The sequence below is a fragment of the Anomaloglossus baeobatrachus genome, chromosome 3 (genome assembly GCF_048569485.1).
Source record: "Anomaloglossus baeobatrachus isolate aAnoBae1 chromosome 3, aAnoBae1.hap1, whole genome shotgun sequence".
Classification (NCBI taxonomy): Eukaryota; Metazoa; Chordata; class Amphibia; order Anura; family Aromobatidae; genus Anomaloglossus; species Anomaloglossus baeobatrachus.
The window spans coordinates 672,806,713-672,831,506 of record NC_134355.1 but is presented as its reverse complement, the minus strand read 5'-3'; the positions used below and the strand labels follow the sequence as shown (position 1 = coordinate 672,831,506).

The 24,794-nt window shown below is 45.7% G+C and overlaps 1 protein-coding gene across 3 annotated transcripts in view; it reads left to right on the top strand.

Moving 5' to 3' along the window:
• Positions 1-4,049: 4,049 nt before the first annotated feature.
• Positions 4,050-24,794, top strand: part of LOC142297032 (L-threonine 3-dehydrogenase, mitochondrial-like) — a 30,559-nt gene continuing 9,814 nt past the window's right edge. For 2 of the 3 annotated variants that reach the window (XR_012751725.1, XM_075341251.1), the window contains exons 1-4: positions 17,874-17,930; positions 21,229-21,411; positions 24,130-24,172; positions 24,610-24,680. Coding sequence is in view for 2 of the 3 variants with exons in the window: in XM_075341251.1 (XP_075197366.1) it covers positions 21,231-21,411; positions 24,130-24,172; positions 24,610-24,680 (295 nt within the window). In the remaining variant the exon portion in view is untranslated. Of the gene's footprint in view, positions 4,110-17,873; positions 17,931-21,228; positions 21,412-24,129; positions 24,173-24,609; positions 24,681-24,794 lie in introns of those variants that run through there. The other variant, XM_075341252.1, reaches the window with a different exon arrangement.

Sequence of the window (24,794 nt, the reverse complement as noted above, 5' to 3'; positions counted from 1 at the left end):
GCATTGCGCATGGCGATGTACGGCTCGGCATTGCGCGTGGCAATGTACGGCTCGGCATTGCGCTTGGCGATGTACGGCTCGGCATTGGGCTTGGCGATGTATGGCTCGGCATTGGGCTTGGCGATGTATGGCTCGGCATTGGGCTTGGCGATGTACGGCTCGGCATTGGGCTTGGCGATGTACGGCTCGGCATTGGGCTTGGCGATGTACGGCTCGGCATTGGGCTTGGTGATGTATGGCTCAGCATTGTGCTTGGTGATGTACGGCTCGGCATTGGGCTTGGCGATGTACGGCTCGGCATTGGGCTTGGCGATGTACGGCTCGGCATTGGGCTTGGCGATGTACGGCTCGGCATTGGGCTTGGCGATGTACGGCTCGGCATTGTGCTTGGCGATGTACGGCTTGGCATTGTGCTTGGTGATATATGGCCCGGCATTGTGCTTGGTGATGTATGGCTCTGCATTGTGCTTGGTGATGTACGGCTCTGCATTGTGCTTGGTGATGTACGGCTCTACATTGTGCTTGGTGATATATGGCTCGGCATTGTGCTTGGCGATGTATGGCTCAGCATTGTGCTTGGCGATGTATGGCTCAGCATTGTGCTTGGCGATGTATGGCTCAGCATTGTGCTTGGTGATGTACGGCTCGGCATTGTGCTTGGTGATGTACGGCTCGGCATTGTGCTTGGTGATGTATGGCTCGGCATTGTGCTTGGTGATGTATGGCTCGGCATTGTGCTTGGTGATGTACGGCTCGGCATTGTGCTTGGTGATATATGGCTCGGCATTGTGCTTGGTGATGTATGGCTCGGCATTGTGCTTAGCGATGTACGGCTCGGCATTGCGCTTGGTAATGTACGGCTGCAGCTGCTCGGCCAGGAAGCTCCCGGTGGGCGCAATGCCTCTGCTGATGTTACCAGAGGAGGTCTGGACTCTGCAGTTATAGGGTCAGCCGAGTGGTGGTGACTTTTCTGCCCTCTGCTCCCCAGCACTCGCCCCCCCGCTCTGTAACTTTATGGGGTCTCCACTTCTTGGCTGAGTTGCTATGGTTCCCTCCACTTCTCAATAATATCACACACAGGAGATGGGGGAGATTCAGGAGAAAGAAATGTCAGGAAGGCGGCTCCTATTACAGGACGCGCTGGTATCAGTGAGATCTGAACCCCCCCCCGGCTGCTCTGTTACATGGTAGTACAGTAAGTGTGACGGAAGACGGTGTAAGGGGACAGAGTTAGCAGTGAGTGCAGCGCTGGCTCTCTGCTTCTATCTCCACCGTCGTAGCTTCCAAGTGTGACAGGAGACTGTGTAAGGGGACAGAGTTAGTAGCAGTGAGTGCAGCGCCAGCTCTCTGCTTCCGTAGCTTCCAAGTGTGACAGAAGACGGTGTAAGGGGACAGAGTTAGCAGTGAGTGCAGCGCTGGCTCTCTGCTTCTATCTCCACCGTCGTACCTTCCAAGTGTGACAGGAGACTGTGTAAGGGGACAGAGTTGGTAGCAGTGAGTGCAGCGCCAGCTCTCTGCTTCCGTAGCTTCCAAGTGTGACAGAAGACGGTGTAAGGGGACAGAGTTACTAGTAGTGATTGGAGGGGGGGCAGTTTGCTAAGCTTTAGTTTACGGCGTAGACCAGCTGGAAAGAGAGAAAAGGTGAAAATCATTACATAAATATGGTCTTCACCAGGATTTGTGACATATAAATAGTGATGAGCGAGCACCAAGATGTTCGAGTGCTTGGTACTTGGATGGGCGCGACTCGAGTACCCGAATACAGTATAATGGAAATCAATGGGAAACGAGCATTTTTCAGGAAAGTTTCTCAGAAAAATGCTCGTGTTTCCCGTTGACTTCTATGGTACTCGAGTCGCGCCCATCAACTAATACCTGGACCAGGATGCCCCTTTAGTGACGGCAGCGCTGTGCAGGATGCCCCTTTAGTGACGGCAGCGCTGCGCAGGATGCCCCTTTAGTTATGCAGCGCTGCGGGCAGGTTTGCTGCCATCTGCTGGATATTTGGGGAATTTTCTTCTATTATTTGGCTGTAGGTTCAGTAACCAGCCCCCTCCAGCTGTGCGAGCTCTGAGAAGCCGCTGGTGTTTTCTTAGAAATGCTGGAAGGTGACGTGTGGGGGATTGTTGTAATGCTATAGGCAGAGCTGATGGTATATACAGGCCACGTGGAGCCACAGGCACAGGTTTGCTCCACTAGTTGGGCTCAGGAGGGTTCTCTGCTGTTCTCTGGGGCATCAGTAAAGGAGATCACAGGGGCCGAGTCCTCAGATTGTTACAGTCCACAGATTTATATTAACTCCACAGCGCTGTATAGCATTGATCTTCACCGTCCCCATTGGGACTCACAATCTAAGCTCCCTATATCAGCATGTTTTTGGAGTGTGGGAGAAAATCCACGCAAACACGGGGAGAACATACAAACTCCTTGCAAATTTTGTCCTTGGGATTTGAACCAAGGACTGCAGCGCTGTAAGGCTACAGTGCTAACCACTGAGCTATTGTATAGTGCTAACTACTGAGACAACGTACAGTACTAACAAGTGAGCCACAGAACGACACTAACCACTGGGCCACCGTACAGTGCTAAACAGTGAGCCACAGAACGACGCTAACCACTGTCCCACCATACAGTGCTAACCACTGACCCACCGTACAGTGCTAACCACTGAGCCACCGTACAGTGCTAACCACTGACCCACCATACAGTGCTAACCACTGAGCCACCATACAGTGCTAACCACTGAGCCACCGTACAGTGCTAACCACTGAGCCACAGATTGACACTAACTACTGAGCCACCGTAAAGTGCTAACCAGAGCCACAGAATGGTGCTAACCACTGAGCCACCATTAAGTGCTAACCACTGAGCTGCTGTACAGCGCTAACCACTGACCCACCATACAGTGATAACCACTGAGCTAATGTACAGAGCTAACCACTGACCCACCGTACAGTGCTAACCACTGACCTACTGTAGAGCGCTAACCACTAAGCCACCGTACAGTGCTAACCACTGAGCTACCATACAGTGCTAACCACTGAGCTACTGTACAGCGCTAACTACTGAGCCACCGCACAGTGCTACCCACTCAGCTACTGTACAGCGCTAACCACTGAGCCACCGTACACTGCTAACCACTGAGCTACCGTACAGTGCTAACCTCTTAGCTACTGTACAGCGCTAACTACTGAGCCACCGTACAGTGCTAACCACTCAGCTGCTGTACAGCGCTAACCACTGTACAGTGCTAACCACAGCTACCGTACAATGCTAACCACTGAGCTACCGTACAGTGCTAACCACTGAGCTACCGTACAGTGCTAACCACTGAGCTACCGTACGGTGCTAACCATTGAGTTACTGTATAGTGATGATATTACACAGGTAGATTTTCAGGGTTCGGGGCTACGGATTACTATAGTGTCCCCTGGAGGAGAACTGAGGTCCTATGAGCCTTTTTGTAACTTTACCAAAACCCCCTGTAACAGAGACAGAGACAGAGACAGAGACAGAGACAGAGACAGAGACAGAGACAGAGACAGACACAGAGACAGACACAGAGACAGACACAGACACAGACACAGACACAGACACAGACACAGACACAGACACAGACACAGACACACACACAGACACACACACAGACACACACACACACACACACAGTTGAGCGCTATAGCACGTGATTGGTCGCCTGTGTTTCCCTCTGCGCCAGTTACACGCCCTGCGCCAAATTCCGAGTGTAGACTCTCTCCAGCCCACAATGAATCGCACGGTCACACCAAGCCCCGCCCCTGCACCTCCCATTGGTCGACACCAACACACCTCCGACGCTCCCTCGCCAGGCGTCCGCCCCTCTTTCGTCACATTCCATTCATACGTCACGTGGTGGGTGTCTTCACCGCAGCGTTCTATTGTCTCTAGGATACAAGGGAAACGCCTCTGCCGCTCAGCCAATCAGCGACGTGGTCAGGTCAGGTGCCCGCATATACGTGATGCGCTGGGGGTGGGGGAGGGGATGTGATCTTGGAAGGGCTTCTGGGTAGAAAAGGGGAATTAACCGGTTGCATTCCGGTTTTATATTGACTGCTCTTTACAGCACAGAGGTAAGACGGTCACGCTGTGCAGTGTGAAGGTGCTGAGTACCAATGTGGCACTACAAGAACAAGCATGCTCTACCACAGCTCAGGACGGGTTAAATGCGCTATTTATTGCAGCTGTATAAGTAGCAGTGCACACCATGCGTTAGTCAGCCTGTGATTAATATGTGGGCGGTGACATAATGAGCAATGCTTGGCTGGGCATGGTGCAGCGTCATAGGGAGGTATTCAGATGGAGGAGGTGGCTGCGGTTTGTGTGTGACTCCAGGAGAGGGAAATCCTTATCCAGCAGAGATAGGAGCAGGGGGAGGATGAGGTGCATAATGTGAGGCTACAGAGCGCAATGTGTGAGTGCAGATGGGGCCCTGAGCAATGTCTGGAGAATAACAATAATAAGTTTTATTTCTATAGCGCCAACATATTCCGCAGCGCTTTATAATTCAGAGGGGACATGTACAGACAATATGAGACAATACAAAATAACAAGATTAAGATGCCAGGAGGAGTGAGGGCCCTGCTGTAAGCTACAGTCTATGAGGAAATAGGGGGGACACAAAAGGTGAAGGGGGGGAGAAAAGCTTGTCATATATGGTCCAGCCATCGATTTAATAGGGTATTTGGTATCTGGATGTAAAGAAGAATCTCTAGTCTCTGACAACAAGCAGAGATCTTAAAAATTGTGGAAATGGCCAAATACAAGAGAGGGAGTAGCTGTCATCATTCATGTATGGCTCTGATGACTGCGGCAATTAGTACTGATGGACCGAAGGAAAAGGGCATAACTGGTAATGGGGGGTCTCCTGTGTGGGCTCAGTAATGGGGGGCTGTCCCCTGTGCGGGCTCAGTAATGGGGGTCCCCTGTGTGGGATCAGTAATGGGGGGGGGCATGAATGCAAGAGGAGTAATCGGCCCCCTGTGTGGGATTAGCATTATGCCCCCCACTGTGGGATTAGGATCAGTAATATACGGTATAGTATATGCAATGCGGTTGTGTGCAGATGTAGCAGAGCTGGGTTTGCTACGTTTCTCTGCACTTTAGGATTTTGCCATTTGCTTTCTATAGTTTCCCAGGTACAAGCTGCAGTCATCATGATGCACTAAAGAAACCTGTCAATGCCCACCTCCACCTGCTGCGTCCTATTCACTCTCTTTATTATTGTATTTTTCTTTTTCCACCATTGTAATCCAGATATTTTTGATCAGGTCCATTATTTGTGGCTGTTTCAAAAATCGCAAATGCGCTCCAGCCTGCGTTGCAGTGATTTTGTGTCCCCCCCCCCCCCCCCCAACTTATGCAGCATGTATTAGGTGAATGTAGCATATGAAAGGATTCTGTGACTTTTTGCACTTAAGAGGCACAAAAAGTTAAATGACAAGTAAACAAGCCTGACGACCCAGGACCATTCTCTGATTGATCATATTTCTGGTGTACATGAGATCACCCGGTCTGGAGCGCATTTGTCACTTTTTGAAGAGTTGCAAATTATGAATTAGTTGAAAATACCAGTAAACGCTAAACTTGTCCCAGAGAACAATGAGAGACAGGGCAGCACTCACCGATAAACTAGGACTATTTTATTTTTTAATGCTGACAGGTGAGACGGACATGAGGGAATGCAGGGAGGGGAGCACGAGGACGACGGTACCGTTTCGCACCACTAGGGGTGCTTTCACGGGTCCATACAAAGTGAAACATGAGTAACATACATTTAAGTAGAAAAAACTACTAACTCATGTGTACATAATTAAAACATAATTAAAATCATTCACATTTGGCAATTAGATCGCTGTATATTGGATCACATTAATATAAAGACTGTAAGCCTTATTATTCTGATCATGAACTCACATTTTTAACAGAGCATATTACTACATTTCAATCGACAGTCTTATGAACAAAATATTGTTTTTTTATCTTATTATTATTATGAATTCATAAAAATATTCTTTCATCAAGATTATAATTTTATTATGCGCTTATTTCATATATATGGAACAATATAGGGATTAAGCTAAATTTTGTTCACTATAGAAAATTATTAATTATCTTATTCCTGGTATAACAAAGAATATTTTTTTATTTTTTTTTTTTCAAAGAATTTTTTTACAAATGAATTCATTAAGGCTGTCAATATCGATTAAGTGAACAAAAATATTCATAAAGCTATATGCCAATACTCAGAGTATTATTCCTCTTATGTATCCTAGATGGTAATTTTATTTTTCCAGTAGGCAAATACACGTGTTTTTTTTTAAAGAAACGAAGAGAATCCATTATTTTAAGGTACCAGAGACAAAAAAGATTATATACATATATCATAATGATTATACATGAATTAGATGACACACAAGCAAATCACCAAGGAGAGGGGGGCTGGTTAAACTTGTCCCACAATAGCAAACATTACAAAAAAGAAGGAAGGAAAACAAACAAACCTGCAAAGACTTCAAAAAGGAGAAAATGAGAAAAGACAATTGCTGCTATAAAACACAAACAAACCCATAAAACGCAGACGCAAACTCCATAATGAAATGTTGTGTTACATATTGGAGTGGAGCCGCACCTGCTCTGGGGCAGGGGGTGACCTAATAATATCAGGGAGCAGTCGCTCTTATCTGGTTGTCCCGTTACTGGTTTGTAGCGGCTGCCGTCTTATCCTATGTGACCGTATTGCGCGTGTGTAATTCTCGGCAAGCGGGAAAGAATTGAAATGCTCAAGTTCCCCCATTGACTTCCATTATACTCTGTGCACAAGTTGCGCCCATCCGAGCATCCGACTGCTTATTACGAGTACCGAACACCCGAGCATGGTAGTGCCCGCTCATCACTAGTTACGAGTACTGAGCACCTGAGCATGGTAGTGCCCGCTCATCACTAGTTACGAGTACTGAGCACCTGAGCATGGTAGTGCCCGCTCATCACTAGTTACGAGTACTGAGCACCTGAGCATGGTAGTGCCCGCTCATCACTAGTTACGAGTACTGAGCACCCGAGCATGGTAGTGCCCGCTCATCACTAGTTACGAGTACTGAGCACCTGAGCATGGTAGTGCCCGCTCATCACTAGTTACGAGTACTGAGCACCCGAGCATGGTAGTGCCCGCTCATCACTAGTTACGAGTACTGAGCACCCGAGCATGGTAGTGCCCGCTCATCACTAGTTACGAGTACTGAGCACCCGAGCATGGTAGTGCCCGCTCATCACTAGGTACGAGTACTGAGCACCTGAGCATGGTAGTGCCCACTCATCACTAGTTACCAGTACTGAGCACCTGAGCATGGTAGTGCCCACTCATCACTAGTTACGAGTACTGAGCACCTGAGCATGGTAGTGCCCGCTCATCACTAGGTACGAGTACTGAGCACCTGAGCATGGTAGTGCCCACTCATCACTAGTTACCAGTACTGAGCACCTGAGCATGGTAGTGCCCACTCATCACTAGTTGGGGCCGGGTTCAGATGACTTATTTCATGGTCTTACCGTGGCCTACTGTAATGCCAGGAACTATTTGGATCTCCTCCAGTGAGTCTTTCCATTGGAGTCTGAAAATGGACCAAGTAGAACCATCCATCTGATCCCGGCCTTACACAGCAGCTACATAATCAGTAACTGTACATTATTGCAGTTTTGTAATTTCTTTATTCTTTAGGGTAAGTTCACATAGTGCGTTTTTCGCGGTGTTTTTGCGCAGTTTTCGGGTGCGTTTTTGCTCAGAATACTGCATGACTTTGCTTCCCCAGCAAAGTCTATGAGTTTTCATTTTTGCTGTCTGCACACAGCGTTTTTTTTCAGCTGCGTTTTTGTGGTGCCACAAAAACGCAGCATGTCAATTATTCCCGCGTTTTTCACTGCGCTTTTCATCCATTGAGTGCAATGGGATGTTGAAAGACGCAATGAGAAACGCAAATAGCTGCGTTTTGGTGCGTTTCTAAGACCAAAAACGCAGCTATAAACGCAGGAGGTGGGTAGTAAAGTGACGTGTACAGGAAGAGGATTCCTTCTGTCAGTAAACACAGCGTGAATCCTCCCGGTACCGTCACCACCGCTTCCACCTCCGGTCCTGGGCATGTATGCTGCCGTGCGGCGCCATGTCTGGGCGGGAGGTGGAAGCGGCTGCAAAAACAAAAGTGAACAGTAGAAAAAAAAAAAAAAGTTATACTCACCTGTCTGCAGCCTCCCGGTGCCATGCCCGCTCCCATCTCCTCCCGGTCCCGCCGCTCCGGGTGTGTGCAGTCTCCCCGGGTGCGTATGCCTGCAGGATGAAGCACCTGGCGATGGATCACCTGATGCAGTCACCTGACGCATCAGCTGATCGTAACTATCGCGGTGACGCGGGCGCCCAGCCGGTTATCAGCGGATGTCCGGCTGTGCAAGCTATGCAACGGATGCGGTGAACACACCGCATCCTTTGCATAAGTTTTTCCTTTGCGGCCAGTCCGGTTTTTGCCGCTTGCGGCATGCTACTGAGCATGCGCAGTGGCAAAAACCGCATGCGGCCGGATGCGGTTATTGCCGCATCACGCCGCATCCGGCCGCCATAGGCATGCATTGAAAAATTCGCCGCATCGGCCGAATGCGGCGCGATGCGTTTTTTTTTGCCGCACGAAAAAACGTGCCAGGCAACGTTCCATCAGGCCGCCGCATTGGCTAAATCTGCCGCATGCGGCAAAAAACCGGACGGAACGCAAGGCCATGCGGCACAATGCGGCACTAATTAAAGTCTATGCAGGAAAATCGCAACCGGCAGCAAAAAAAAAACGGTTGCGATTTTCCTGCAAAGTGCCGGATTGTGCCGCATTGCAGAAACCGGAGGTGTGAAAGCAGCCTTACCGGCAGCTGCTGCAGCGATCGGACAGGATCAGACTCCCGCCCCATCGCTCAAGGAGCTGCCGGTAATCAGCACATAAGTGAGTATTTTTTTTTTTTTTCTTTTCTTTTGCACCGATGCATCTGCTGATTGTATAAATGGCTTTTATACAATCAGCTGATGTGTGATGTGATTCAGGCACTTGATCCTGACACATCATCTGGTCACTTTGCCTTCCAGCAAACCGATCAGATGATATTGGATCCGGATTGGACGGCGCGGGACCCTTGACCCAGGATTACTGCGGAGGGGGGGTTCTTTATTTCAATAAAGATGGAGTCACTAATTGTGTTGTGTTTTATTTCTAATAAAAATATTTTTCTGTGTGTTGTGTTTTTTTTTTTTTTTTATCTTTACTAGAAATTCATGGTGGCCATGTCTAATATTGGCGTGATACCATGAATTTCGGGCTTAGGGCCAGCTATACAGCTAGCCCTAACCCCATTATTACCCAGCGAGCCACCCGGCATCAGGGCAGCTGGAAGAGTTGGATACAGCGCCAGAAGATGGCGCTTCTATGAAAGCGCCATTTTCTAGGGTGGCTGCGGAACTGCAATTCACAGCGGGGGTGCCCAGAAAGCATGGGCACCCTGCACTGTGGATTCCAATCCCCAGCTGCCTAGTTGTACCCGGCTGGACTCAAAAATTGGGCGAAGCTCATGTCATATTTTTTTTTTTAAATTATTTCATGAAATAAAAAAAAAAGGGCTTCCCTATATTTTTGGTTCCCAGCCGGGTACAAATAGGCAGCTGGGGGTTGGGGGCAGCCCGTACCTGCCTGCTGTACCCGGCTAGCATACAAAAATATGGCGAAGCCCACGTCATTTTTTTTGTTTGGGGGGGGCAAAGAAATCCTGCATACAGTCCTGGAAGGAGGATGCTGAGCCTTGTAGTTCAACAGCTGCTGTCTGGTATCCTGCATACACTATTGGATGGAGGATGCTGAGCCTTGTAGTTCGACAGTTGCTGTCTGCTCTCCTGCATACACTATTGGATGGAGGATGCTGAGCCTTGTAGTTCGACAGCTGCTGTCTGCTCTCCTGCATACACTAGTGGAGAATGAAGAACATATTGAAGAAGGAAATTACATCAGACCTTTTTTTTTTGTTCACTGATAAAAAACGCATAAAGACGCAGTGAGCAAAAACGCAGCAAAAAACGCACCAAATCGCGGCAAAACGCGTGCGTTTTTTGCCGCGTTTTTTGACGCCGGTGCGTTTTTGTGCGGTTTTTGCCGCAAAAAACGCACAAACGCGTCAAAAAAACGCAGTGTGTGAACCTAGCCTTACCTTGTTGGCTGTTTTCAATGGAAATGGACAACAAGTAGGATTGCTAATAAAATGCAAGCTCATCAAATTGCAAAAATGTATTCTAAATATTCCAATAATCTGTTTCTGGTGATGGGTGGCTAACCTGCAGGACACAGTAATGTTTACTGGGGGTTAATAGAAATGAAATACATATTATTAACTGGGTGTCAACTAGAAGTCTGTGAATGACTAGCTGTATCTCACATAAAGATCAGTTAACAGCCTGATAAAAGTATCCAGTAACAGGTAAGTGGCTGGGTCACTTTTTTAATGGCCACTAATAGAGCTAATGAAGACTTTGCATTTGGTGGGGTAATAATACATTAATTGAACACATACAGTCATAATAAGATCAGTCAACAGCAGCCGGATGATGGTTTTCAGGAAGCAGGAAACATCCAAGATCCTGGATTCACCTTTTCAGGGAATGTGACTGAACTCGTGATAACCATTCACTCCTTGGGAATAGGACCTGTCCGAGCAACCGCTGACCTCACCAGGGTAATGTAGGGATCGAGCATGGTGGGAGACTGCTGGTACTGGTCCAGTTATTCACCATGTAGTCCGGCTTAATGGTGGGCCGCATTGTGTGTGATGATGACTTCTGTCCACTTCTATTGGCTCAGTCTACCGCAGCGTGATGAAGGTATGCAGTAAGCAAGTAGAAGGCTGGGGTCCATCTTTTTTTTTTTTTTTTGTTTTACAGATCATTAAAGAATTAATACAGACATGCACATGCAAATGAGCAGGTGCGACAATAATCCACTAATTTGACATATATTAAAAGATCAGTCAACAGCAGCTGGATGGATTCCTAGAAGCCAGCAGGAGCATGGACTATTAACATGTGAATACCATAATCAGACACATAATAATGGGGTCAGTCAACAGCAGCCTGATACAGGTTTCCATTAAGCGTCTGTGTGTGAAGTCACTATTTTACTGTTAATAAAAGAACTGATGAAGCCTGGCACGGTGGCTCAGTGGTTAGCACTGCAGTCTTGTGGTGGCTCAGTGGTTAGCACTGCAGTCTTGTGGTGGCTCAGTGGTTAGCACTGCAGTGTTGTGGTGACTCAGTGGTTAGCACTGCAGTCTTGCGGTGGCTGTGGTTAGCACTGCAGTGTTGTGGTGACTCAGTGGTTAGCACTGCAGTCTTGCGGTGGCTGTGGTTAGCACTGCAATCTTGCAGCGCTGGGGTCCTGGGTTCAAATCCCACCAAGGACACAATCTGGAAGGAGTCTGTATGTTCTCTCCGTATTTGTGTGGGTTTCCTCCGGGTTCTCCGGTTTCCTCCTACACTCCAAAAAAACATGCTCATAGGGAACCTAGATTGTGATCCCCAATGGGGACAGTGTTGCCAATGTATGTAAAGGGCTGCAGAATTAATAGAGCTATAGTGCCTTGCAAAAGTATTCGGCCCCCTTGAATTTTTCAGCTTTTTCCCACGTTTCAGGCTTCAAACATAAAGATAACTTTTAATGTTCTAGTGAAGAATCAACAACAAGTGGGACACAATTGTGAAGTTGAATGAAATTTATTGCTTATTTTAAACTTTTATAAAAAATAAATAACAAAGTTGTGGCGTGCAATATTATTCATCCCCTTTAAGTTAATACTTTGTAGCGCCCCCTTTTGCTGCGATTACAGCTTCAGTCGCTTGGGGTATGTGTCTATTAGTTTTGCACATCGAGAGACTGAAATTCTCGCCCATTCTTCCTTTGTAAACAGCTGGAGCTGAGTGAGGTTGGATGGAGGCGTTTGTGAACAGCAGTTTTCAGCTCTTTCCACAGATTCTCGATTGGGTTCAGGTCTGGACTGTGACTTGGCCATTCTAACGCCTGGATACGTTAATTTGTGAACCATTCCAGTGTAGATTTTGCTTTATGTTTGGGATCATTGTCTTGTTGGAAGACAAATCTCCGTCCCAGTCTCAGGTCTTTTGCAGACTCCAACAGGTTTTCTTCAAGAATGGTCCTGTATTTGGCTCCATCCATCTTCCCATCAATTTTAACCATCTTTCCTGTCCCTGCTGAAGAAAAGCAGGCCCAAACCATGATGCTGCCACCACCATGTTTGACAGTGGGGATGGTGTGTTCAGCGTGATGAGCTGTGTTGCTTTTACGCCAAACATATCGTTTGGCAGGGTGGCCAAATAGTTCAATTTTGGTTTCATCTGACCAGAGCACCTTCTTCCACATGTTTGGTGTCTCCCAGGTGGCTTGTGGCAAACTTTAAACAACACTTTTTATGGATATCTTTGAGAAATGGCTTTCTTCTTGCCACTCTTCCATAAAGGCCAGATTTGTGCAGTGTACGACTGATTGTTGTCCTATGGACAGACTCTCCCACCTCAGCTGTAGATCTCTGCAGCTCATCCAGAGTGATCATGGGCCTCTTGGCTGCATCTCTGATCAGTCTTCTCCTTGTTTGAGATGACCGTTTGGATGGACGGCCGGGTCTTGGTAGATTTGCAGTGGTATGATGCTCCTTCCATTTCAATATGATCGCTTGCACAGTGTTTCTTGGGATGTTTAAAGTTTTAGAAATTTTTTTGGAACCAAATCCAGCTTTAAACTTCACAACAGTATCACGGACCTGCCTGTTGTGTTCCTTGGTCTTCATGATGCTCTCTGTGCTTTATACAGAGCACTGAGACTATCACAGAGCAGGGGCATTTATACGGAGACTTGATTACACACAGGGGCTTATATTTATCCTCATCAGTCATTTAGGACAACATTGGATCAGAGATCCTCAATGAACTTCTGGAGTGAGTTTGCTGCACTGAAAGTAAAGGGGATGAATACTATTGCACGCCCCAATTTACAGTTATTTTATTACAAAAGTATAAAATAAGCAATAAATTTCATTCATCTTCACAATTGTGTCCACTTGTTGTTGATTCTTCACCAGAACATTAACATTTTTATCTTTATGTTTGAAGCCTGAAATTTGGGAAAAGGCTGAAAAATTCAAGGGGAACAAATACTTTTGCAAGGCACTGTATATAAATGAATAAATATTATTATTTTAAGACCATGCACCAGCAGATGAGTAGGTGGGATAATAATACACATAATATTAAAAGCTATGTATGTGTGTGTATATATCTCTGTAGTACCCGACGTTGCCTGGGATAGTAACTAGGGGTCTCTCCTCTCTGTATCTCTCCCTTCATCTCTCCCTGTCTGTGCCTCTGTCTCTGTCTGTCTCTAGCTCTCTCTCTACAGAAATCATATTACGTCATACATAATCTTCTAATACTAAGAATGTCCTTTGCTGCCTATAGCAACCAATCACAGCTCCTATTATTGACCTGTAGCAAAATAGAAGCAGAGCTGTGATTGGTTGCTATAGGCCACCTGATAAATGTCCAGGGTAACTTCCAAAACAGACAATATATTACCTCACACATCCAAACTGTGTGTGTGTGTGTGTGTGTGTCTCTTTTTGTGTGTGGGTCTTATTGTGTGTGTCTCTTTTTATCTGTGTCTTTTTGTGTGTGTGTGTGTGTGTCATTTTAATGTGAGGAGGTTTTTTGGTGAATAACTGTAAAGCGCTGGGTTAAATTTTCGACTCAAAACATGGTCTATAACGTTCCCTGAGTCACATGAAGCGTCTGTGCAAAATTTCGTGACTGGAAAGGCGACGTTGCGGATTCCTTTAGCGGAGATGTAAATATATATTATATACACCACACACACACGTATACACCTCGCACGTATACACACACACACCTCTCACACACATATACACACCACACACACACATACATACCACACACACCTACACACCTTTCACATATACACACCACACACACATACACAATATACACATACCTCACACACATATACACACCTCGTGCACACATATATACACATATATACACACATGTACACACATACACACATACACACCACATACACACCTCACACACCACACACACCTCGGACACATATATATATATTATATATATATATACATATATATACACACACCACACATATGTACACACCACATGCACACATATATATACACACACCTCACACACCACACAAACCTCGGACACAGACACATTATATATATATATATATATATATATATATATATATATATATATATATATATATATATATATATATATATATATAATACACACACACACACACACACACACACACACACACACACACACACACACACACATACACACAGCTTTATATATTAGATGTATTCCAAGAAAAGAACTTGGCAACAATTTGAGCACACCATATGTAAATATGTAAAGTCTCAAAACAATGTATTCATATAACACACTAAAACCCCTGTAGGCAAAGTGCCCACATAAATGCAGCGCCCACACCCATATGAAATAATACGTAAACCTCACCACGGATTAGAGTAACATAATATATGCATATAAGAAGTGCTGATGCTTGCGGGCTCGTCCATGTGGGTGTGGGCGCTGCACTTACTTGGGCACTTTGCCTATGGTGCTTTTAGATGCTTTTTAGTGTGGTATTGTATTAATCACTAGTCTTGTGTTTACGTTTTTTTCTTGGTTCTTTTTTTGAATTTTTTTTTTTTGGTTTTTTTTTATACTAGCATTGAGCACTCTTATAATGTATCTTTTTTATTTTATTTTTTTATTGCTGTGCATCCCTAATACATTGCTAATATTAAAAGGTCAGTCAACAGCAGGCTGGATACATTTTTCATGGTTTCCTATACAGGAATAGGACCGGTCAGTAGGAACTACTCACCTCGCCAGGGTTAATATAGATGCCAACCAGGCCGGACTGGTACTGACATTTGAGAACGCTCAGTACCATCCGGCTTCACACCCATGCGGCTCCGCACCCTTCCCCCCAGATTGAGGACGCCAATGCTGTTAACTGTTTTGCAATAGATATGGCCCACGGGCGGACCGGCTGATCTGACATCTGCCAGATTTGCCCATTGGTGGCTTTGGATGCCAGGCATGGTGGTGCCTGCCTGCAGTGCTCCAGTTAGTCATGGTGTAGTCCTCCCTATTTCTGGACTTGTTGGGTACCAGGGGCTCCACGTTATAATGCACAGGGCCATGTCCGGTAACTTCCCGCACATAACTTTTCCTGTTTATCTGGTTGTATCTTCTGTCAGAGCCTCGAAACTTCTCATATGCCAGAAGTTATTACAGGTTAATCATATTCAAGTATCTGGAATACAGACTGTTCCAGGAGTGGTGGGAAACGTCTGTCCTTACAGATCAGGGCGATCAACAGCTTGTTTAAATTGCCAGTGTTCCTAAGAATGCTCACACAAAATGATCTTCCATTTTAAAGGCACCTTGTAAACTTTGATCTTATTAAATAAAAAAAAAACTTTCTCCACTTATGAGCCTCTTCTCTCCCTCCAAACAAATCGACCAGGACTGCCAGCTCCTTTAAAGGAACAAATTACAGCTGCTATTGAAGTCGAAGGAGAGGGGAGGAACTGAGGGAGGCAGAGAGGGATCCACTAATTGTGCTTCAGCTTTCCAGTAAGGGTTTTATTTCACCCCAGATCTGGATGTACTGCAAAATAATATCCACAATCAGTCAAGAAAGCAGGAGTCCCTCATGTCTGTGTGTGCTGTGTATGGGAGACACCATAGAAGCTGGTTTCCACCCACCAGCTCAGAGACAACTAAAGCCTAGATAGAACCCTGCAGAGGGGAAACGGGTGGAAAATGCAGGATACAAGTCACAAAAGGGTGAGAAATAGTGGAGAGCTCCTTCTGAGAAATTACTTGAAGTGACAGTTTTATAGCATATAATCAGAATTGTGGTTTGTAGAGAAAAACTCTGCCTAGCACTCTGATTCCTGCTTTTTCTCCAGGGCTGAATTCAGACTTTGGTCATTCAGCATTTTTGTTTTTTGTTTTTTTGTTTTTGGTTTTTTTTTTTGACACATTACTGTAATATCCAACTGAAATACAGAAGTTTAGCTGCAATTTTGCAAAAAAAATCTCACACACTCAGAGTACAGAGGCAGTAGATGTCTTTCCTTGTCCATACTCCTCTCTGTGCACGCTCTGACGTGAGCTATGACCTCCTGCCCTCCACACCTCTCGGCCATCTTCTGAATGATCGGTTGTGTCTCAAGATCTGCAACTTTTTAAAGTGCTGCAATATATATATAAAATATAAAAGCCTGCAATAATTATGTATATTAATATGCATTGCATAAAAGTTGGGTCACTCTTTACATTTTGGCAACCTTTATTGGACTTATGGTCAGCCCTGGTGTATAGAACTTCAGTCTTGTTAAATCTCACCCTCCCAGCTAACACATCCAGTAATCATCCATCAGAATGGATCCAGCAGTGATCCATTCTGCAAACACAACTTGTTTGTGCATTTTGAAAATATTGATTTTTGCAGGATTTTTTTTTTTTTTTTGTTACATGGAAGTCTATGGAAAACTGATCATTAACTGATCCCTATCTAGCTTGTCTGTTTTGTAAAGGATCCACTTTTTTCTTACTGGATCTGTTACAAACGGAAGATAAATAGGAGACCGAGAGAGGGTCCGAGAGTCCGAGAGAGAGAGATCGAGAGATCGATCCAATGTTTCAAGCCATGTTTTGTAGCAAACCGGATCCTTCAAGCCGCATACATCCGCAACTGTGAAAACCGGATCCGGCGTCCATTGAAATACATTGTAGCTACTGCCGCAATGTACAGGATCCGGTGAGATGCAGTTTTTGAACGGAGGCAAAAAATGCAACATCTGTTTTTGATAAAGGGTAAAAAACTGCAACTCACCGCATCCTGACACTGCCGCATGCAAACGCATGTTGCCGCAAGTCCATTGACATTGCATTGAACGTATCCGGTAACATGCGTTTTGCGTTTTTTTTGCCGACCGGCAAGAAAACGCTGATGTGAAACCAGCGTAACTGATCTGTTTTCCATAGATTCCCAGATCCAGCAAAAATATTTTTTTATTTTTTTTTATTTTTTTATTTATTTTTTTTTTAAACCAACCAAAACTTGCACTTGCAGAACTTTTTTTTTGCCAAAAGATTGTTGCTGGATTCGATCTAAAGGAGGAATATTAAATATTAAACGTGTGAATTGCTATCCAGAGAAGTCATTAAGTTTTTTTTGTTATTTTTTTTTTTTTTTGCTTGTCTGATGTAGATTGCAGGGACTTGCAGTTCCATAGTTGGTCGAGGAAGAAAAATATTTAATATTAAAAAATCTAAAAATTTATTGTGATTTTAATGTAATAGATGTATTTGAACTTTAATCAAATTGTTTATGGAACAGAGAAAAATAAAAAGCAGATGACAATGCAGAAGAAAAATCATCCAATTCCGCCCCCACCTCCCTGCTTTGAGGTCCCATGACTTCTGTGCGCCCCTGGTTGTCACTCATCTGTCCCAGAGGCTGAATCCTCCATATCAGATGATGATGGCACCTGGGGTGTCACCTGATGGATGCAGCTCTGCGGATGATGAGACATGTGTGGCTGTAATGTGCAGCTCCTCTCCTCTCCACCCTGCTCCTGTGACGCAGGGGACAACTCCTACCCCCTCTGTGCTGCCCATTGGTCGGATTTAGAGGATGTGTCCTATATAAAGCCAGACATAGTCATCTGGGGAAGGAGCAGACACCAGTGAGGTAAGGGGGGACGATGCTGCAGCTCTAGTCTTCCATGTCACACTTCTGTTTCCCTCTTTCCTTTCTTCTATGAATGACTGCAGTGCACCTCTCCTGTCTGCATGGATGTAGTGAACTGTCCCTTTAATTGCTGCTGCATTAATATAGCAGAGCTGAATGTGCACTGGTGGTTAATGCTGTCAACCCCCCCCCCCCACCCCCCAACAACCCATCACTGGGATATAAGGGGCTGCACCCTCTGGGGTGTGATTGGGGTGTAGGGTGCAGATCCATCTAAATCTCATCCCACCTTTTATCAAGGGCATCTAATACAATACTGCAGACTCGGCTCTGCTACATTCGATGAGACTTCCCTAAAATCTGCAGTTATGGTCCCAGTATTTGCTCATATGGACATAGTTGATTGTTGCTTTGGATATGGACATGTGCTGATCCCATTGACTCCGGACCTTGCTCCTCCTATAGATCCTCCTGTCCAGAAATAGCTGGGACCTGATCCTCTTATAGACCCGGCTGTCACCTAGACCTTTAATGGTATATTTACTAGAAAGTGTTCCCTTCCCAGCCCTGTGGCGTCTGGGGGTCTCTGGTGGCTTCTGTATTGGATTTATAGATTTGGGATTTTGTGCCATCTATATCGGGGGGCGGCTGAGCTCACAATGCGATGGTGATATATTTTACTAGGCATTTCGGAAATGAATTTGCCCAATCAGCCGCACACTGACAACTCCTAGTAATTATCTCCGGGATGTGTCACGGGTGACTACAATGGAGCCGCACTGTAATTATCACCCGGGACGAGGTGTCTAATTCTAGAGGTTTCCCATCTTGCGCAAATATGTAAAGAAGAAATTCTGCAACTCCCGGCTTCAGATCTTCTTTGCTTGATATCAGTGAATGGGATCTTCCTATTTACACCCAGGGAATCCCAGGGGGGGACATATTGGTGCAATCTGTACAGCCACACAGGGGCCCGAGAGCTCAGGGGTCACGTCTGTGAAGGTAGCCTGGGCTATAGATTTGTTTGTGCAAACGTAATAAGATTGTCTGTGTATGTAAATAATCAAAATATAGATGTAGTTGCATAATAATCTGTGCGTCTATAGGACAATTGCACAGACGCCATAATATGATTCTAAGCTGTATGGTCAAGAAAGAGTTAACCAAGGACAAATGTACAAATAACGAACAGAGAAAGTATTTATGCTAATCAGTAGTTTCACACAAAGGAGGAATGTGTTATCGTGGGATGAAATGTGGGTTTCTACGTCCCTACGCACCTCCCTGTACTGTTTCGATGCGAGAGAAAAGACCGATTGATACTTTTGTACATGTCTGAAGGTTGAAATGTAATACCAAAATCTGAGCTATAGCATACACGAGTTCAGACGCAAGCCTGGACTCAATTAGAGAACATGTCCTCTGTTCATTATTGAGTCTCATTATATCTCCGCAGATGCCTAATTTGGCCCCGTGCCTCTGTTGCCCTGAACAAGGACTCCATTAGCAGCCTTACCCAAATTTCTCCCTTGACAAATCCACCTCCAAAGCCAGAGGAATTGTGTTATCAGCTATTGGACTGGGCCCATACGCCATATATTGTGCCACCACTGCTGAACCCTCCCCAGCCAATACTCCATACAGTTTGCTACAATTGTATCCACCCCAAACCATTCATGAATCTGCAGTGATACATTGTAGCAAACTATTATTGGAAGGAGGACTATATGATCTGTAGACACCTCTATACAATGAGGAATATTAGGTCTGTACAACGTTTCATTCACTGACAGCAAGCAGAGGCGATTTTATTATTAATGAAATGACACAATGGATGTTAGAAAATTGTGGAACTTCTCATTTTTGTTTACTAATACAGTGGAATCTTTACATGATGATTTCTACATCTGCTGTCTCCATTGTGTGGTCTAGACTGTTACTAGAAAGGAACTTTTAGCATAGACTAGTTACGGGTACTGGGCACCTGAGCATGGTAGTGCCCGCTCATCACTAGTTACTAGTACTGAGCACCCGAGCATGGTAGTGCCCGCTCATCACTAGTTACTAGTACAGAGCACCCGAGCATGGTAGTGCCCGCTCATCACTAGTTACCAGTACTGAGCACCCGAGCATGGTAGTGCCCGCTCATCACTAGTTACGAGTACCGAGCATGGTAGTGTCCGCTCATCACTAGTTACGAGTACCGAGCATGGTAGTGCCCGCTCATCACTAGTTACTAGTACTGATCATCTGAGCATGGTAGTGCCCGCTCATCACTAGTTACCAGTACTGAGCACCCGAGCATGGTAGTGCCCGCTCATCACTAGTTACTAGTACTGAGCTCCTGAGCATGGTAGTGCCCGCTAATCACTAGTTACGAGTACTGAGTACCTGAGCATGGTAGTGCCCGCTCATCACTAGTTACGAGTACCGAGCATGGTAGTGCCCGCTCATCACTAGTTACGAGTGCCGAGCATGGTAGTGCCCGCTCATCACTAGTTACTAGTACTGATCACCTGAGCATGGTAGTGCCCGCTCATCACTAGTTACCAGTACTGAGCACCTGAGCATGGTAGTGCCCGCTCATCACTAGTAATAAGGTGTCCAGGAATAATAGTCACATTTTCCTCTCTGCTGTATGAGCTGATGTTGCCAGGACAAAGTGAAATGAGGTTTTCTGAGGCTGTGATCCTCTGCATGGCGACTTTCCAATTGCCACGCTAGCAAGCTGAGACATAAGCAGGGGGCTTCCTAATCCACACATTAACTGTTCAGCTGCCAAGTGCTTGCATTCTGAACATACCGCATTCTCCTCATCCTGCAACCATAACGTACCCCATCTAATCTAAGAAAATGAAGAGATGTCTGATATCGGAGCCTCTCCTGGTCCGGATATGATCATAACATACAGGGTTACTCTTCCCCCTAAATGCACGGGGACGGCAGATACTTGTTGTAAACAAGTTTTGCAGCCCTGAATTCGGCAGTAATTATCTGGGAGTGCCTACATTTTTTTTTTTTTAGCACCTTTTTTGGCATAGATTCCATGTTTCTATTAAAATTTTAACTCCGATCCCAAAACCGCCCCCCTCCCATATATAATATTAAAAAACTAAAATAAAACAAAAATTGAAAAAAAAAAAAAAAAAAATATATATATATATATATATATATATATATATATATATATATATATATATATATATATATATATATTTAATTTATAAAATATTATTTAATATATTTAAAACCCTTTCTTCGGTCATTAACCCCCATGTGTCTGTCCCTTTTCTTTCAGAGATGCCTGTTGTGCGGACGTTAGCGAGGACGGTGAAGCGGGTGCTGCAGAGCCCGGTGTGCGGATGCCAGGCTGTCACCTCCGTCCGTTTCATTGGCTTTTCACCCCGTCAGGTGACGTCCGATGCCAGCTTCCACTCGGTGTCCTTCTCGGAGGCTGCCCACCCTCGGGTGCTGATCACTGGTGAGGTTCTTGGATCTTGCCCGGCATGTCTCTCCTTCTTCTGCCACATCCTTATCACTTCTCCTGTCCAATTTCTTGTTTTTTCACATCAGCAAACCTCTCTCTCCCCTACCTTTCACTTATGTCCTCATCCATCGTAGTGGGGGCAGAGACCCTGATTCCAGTGATGTATCACTTAGTTTCCTGGGTGCAGCAGTTCTGACAATCAGTTTTCTCTGCTGCAGATGTAACAGCTCAGAATGCGGAGCTGTGTATTACCCTACCCACACCACTGATTAGCAGCTTTCTGAGTACATTGACAGCTCATAATCCGTGGTTGGACCAGGAGGCACAAGACACCTACCAATGTAGTGATAAACACCTGCTGATAAAACACTGATATTATTCAAATTGCAAAATACTGCAGAGTAAGTGACACATTATTCTAATCAGAAACTCAGCCCCTAAATCATGCTGCTCTCAGATTACATAGCAAAAACCTGCTGACAGATTCAATTTCCTTCAATTAATCATTAACTCTCAATTGTTTTTCAGAGCTTGGGTTGGGAGATCTGGGTTTTGTGATCTGTGATCTTATTTCCCTGTTATCTCCTGTCTGTTACTTGCATATTGTCCTTCTTCTTCTTCTTCTTCCTTTTTTTTTTTTTTTTCTGCCTCTACATTCTGACCTTTGCTTTCCTGCTGTCCCTCCTGCATTGTCTTCCTTTTTCTTGACTCTCCACACCTCCCCTGCATTGTTTTCCTATTGTCTCTTTTGCCTTTTTACTTTCATACTTTTTCTACTTTTTGCCTTTCTCTGTATATTTCCTTACATTTTGACCTATCTATTCTTTGTGTTGTGCCGTCTCGGCTACCTTTCCTGCCTTTTTTTTTTTTTTTCTTTTTCTCTTTTCTCTTTTTGGTTTTCCTCCAAGTGTCTCCCCTGCTTTATGCCTTCTGTATCATTCCTGCCTTTCACTCCTCTTCTTCTTTTTTTTTTTTTCTTTTTTTTTTTTTTCAAAAGCGCACCAATCACGAGGATTTTCCTATATAACCTACAGCCAGTGCTATACTGGCATTATCAGGCTGATTCCCTACATACAGTTAGTGGTCAGCTCGGATGTTTAGGTTTTGAAACCCAAGAAAGTAAAGTTTATAAAATCAGCAGCTTCTTGAGTGACAGCAGCTGAGGATCAGATAATATATTCATAGTTATCCCCTCCCCCTGTTAGAATTAGCAGAAGTATTATACAAACGATTCACTATTTCACTTGCAGGACCTGTGAGGTCATAGGCATGTGATCAGAAGGGGTGGGGCCTCAGCCAATAGAATGTTGCTTCGTAGTATCAGCTATGTTGGCTGAGGCCCCGCCTCTTCTCCTCCTCTTCCTCTTCTTCCTCTTCCTCTTCACACATATACAGTATATCTCAGGCAGGTAATTGCTAACCACCTGCCTGTTCTACCTGGCGCAGGCTCAGGGTGTGATCACAGGCTGCTCCTGATGCCATTCGGCTACTACACGTCAACTGGGCAGCTCTTCTTTCTATGGGCTGCTCTGTTGTCAGGGCATAATTGCCAACGTCAAACTGACAGCCAGCTCCCCGCAGTTAGGTAGCAGGGACCTGACTGTCAATCAATATGACATTGGCAGCCACACAGACCCTGAGAGAAGTTGCTGCTCTATCAACTGGATGTTGGTGGAAGCCACAGAATTGCCGGGTGGGACAGCCGGCTGAGGCGGCGCCGGGTGGGACAGCCGGCTGAGGCGGCGCCGGGTGGGACAGCCGGCTGAGGCGGCGCCGGGTGGGACAGCCGGCTGAGGCGGCGCCGGGTGGGACAGCCGGCTGAGGCGGCGCCGGGTGGGACAGCCGGCTGAGGTGGCGCCGGGTGGGACAGCCGGCTGAGGCGGCGCCGGGTGGGACAGCCGGCTGAGGCGGCGCCGGGTGGGACAGCCGGCTGAGGCGGCGCCGGGTGGGACAGCCGGCTGAGGCGGCGCCGGGTGGGACAGCCGGCTGAGGCGGCGCCGGGTGGGACAGCCGGCTGAGCCGGGTAGAACAGGCAGGTAGTTGGTGGCTACCTGCTTGTCTTGAGGCACAGGACTTGAAGGGGTTGTCCATAACTTTCCCACACCCACCCACCCTGCCCAAACTACTCCCTAACAGCCGGGGGAACCTTCTTTTTCTCCTCCTCCATGCAGGCATAGATTTTTATTTTTTTAGTTGGGCAACTAGGGAAAATTTAGGAATCAGAAGTTCCTGACTGACCTCAGGGGTGAAGAAAAAAAGAATATATATATATATATTTCTTCACCCTTGAGTCAGTCTGGTTCTTCTGCTTCTTAATTTTGTCTTGTTGCCCAACTACAAATGGTCATGACTCATTTCCCACTTTTGAGCTCTGACTTTTTCACCGTGGTAGAGCAATCTACCGGCCTATGGATGACATCGCTGGTCATTGTAGACACCCGATAATCCTTCCATCACTTTACGCTTCTGCCCCTCGCTGTATGATGAATGTTTTCTTAACTCTTTAACGCTCGACCCTTTAGTTCCGCACACTCGGAATTCTGTGCTTTAAGATCTCCTAGGAAAGCAGATAGCCATGAGCTTGTAGGTCTGTCCTCAGCCATGACCTTGCGGGTGATGAGCACTCTACCTGCGGTCTTGGCACCTGCAGCTGATGTCCACTCACCGGGGAAGGGGGGGTCACATACTTAATGCTTGTGTCTTGTTTTACAGGAGGATTAGGTCAACTGGGAGTTGGACTCGCTAAACTACTGAGGTACGATCATTACACCCGCGCTATTAGTGCCCATCATTATATATGGCAGCCACTTGGGTTTGCAAACATGCAGTAATTATAGGCTGGTTTATTACACCGCACTTTTTGGGACTTTCTGTGACCAGCCCTACGTGGCATCACTTTTTTAGTCTCAACTGGTGGCAGAATGGGAGTTACTTTCTTTTAGAAACAGCGCCACATCTGTCTACAGGTTGTGTCTGGTATTGCACCTAAAGAGAAAGCAGACAAACTGCAATACCAGACATAACCTATAGACAGGTGTGGCGCTTTTGTGTCAGAGAAGTCAAGTTTTTAATCTTCTGCCGTCCCCTAAGGGTCTCTGTGATTAGACTTGAATGTACCATAGATCAATTCTTGCATTGCTGACTTTTTTGCAGTTTAGTCGGTGGCTGAGATTTTTCTTTCTTTGGTCACAGGAAACGTTTTGGTAACAGTAATGTGATCCTCTCCGACATCCGAAAACCTCCGGACAACGTGTTTTATAGTGGTAAGGATATAATGCATCTCCACAATACGGAATTATATGGGTCACGCTTCGGCATTAAAGGGGGGTCTGCTTTGGATGATCCCTTTTTGTTAGGAGGGTCTCTCAGTGCGGATT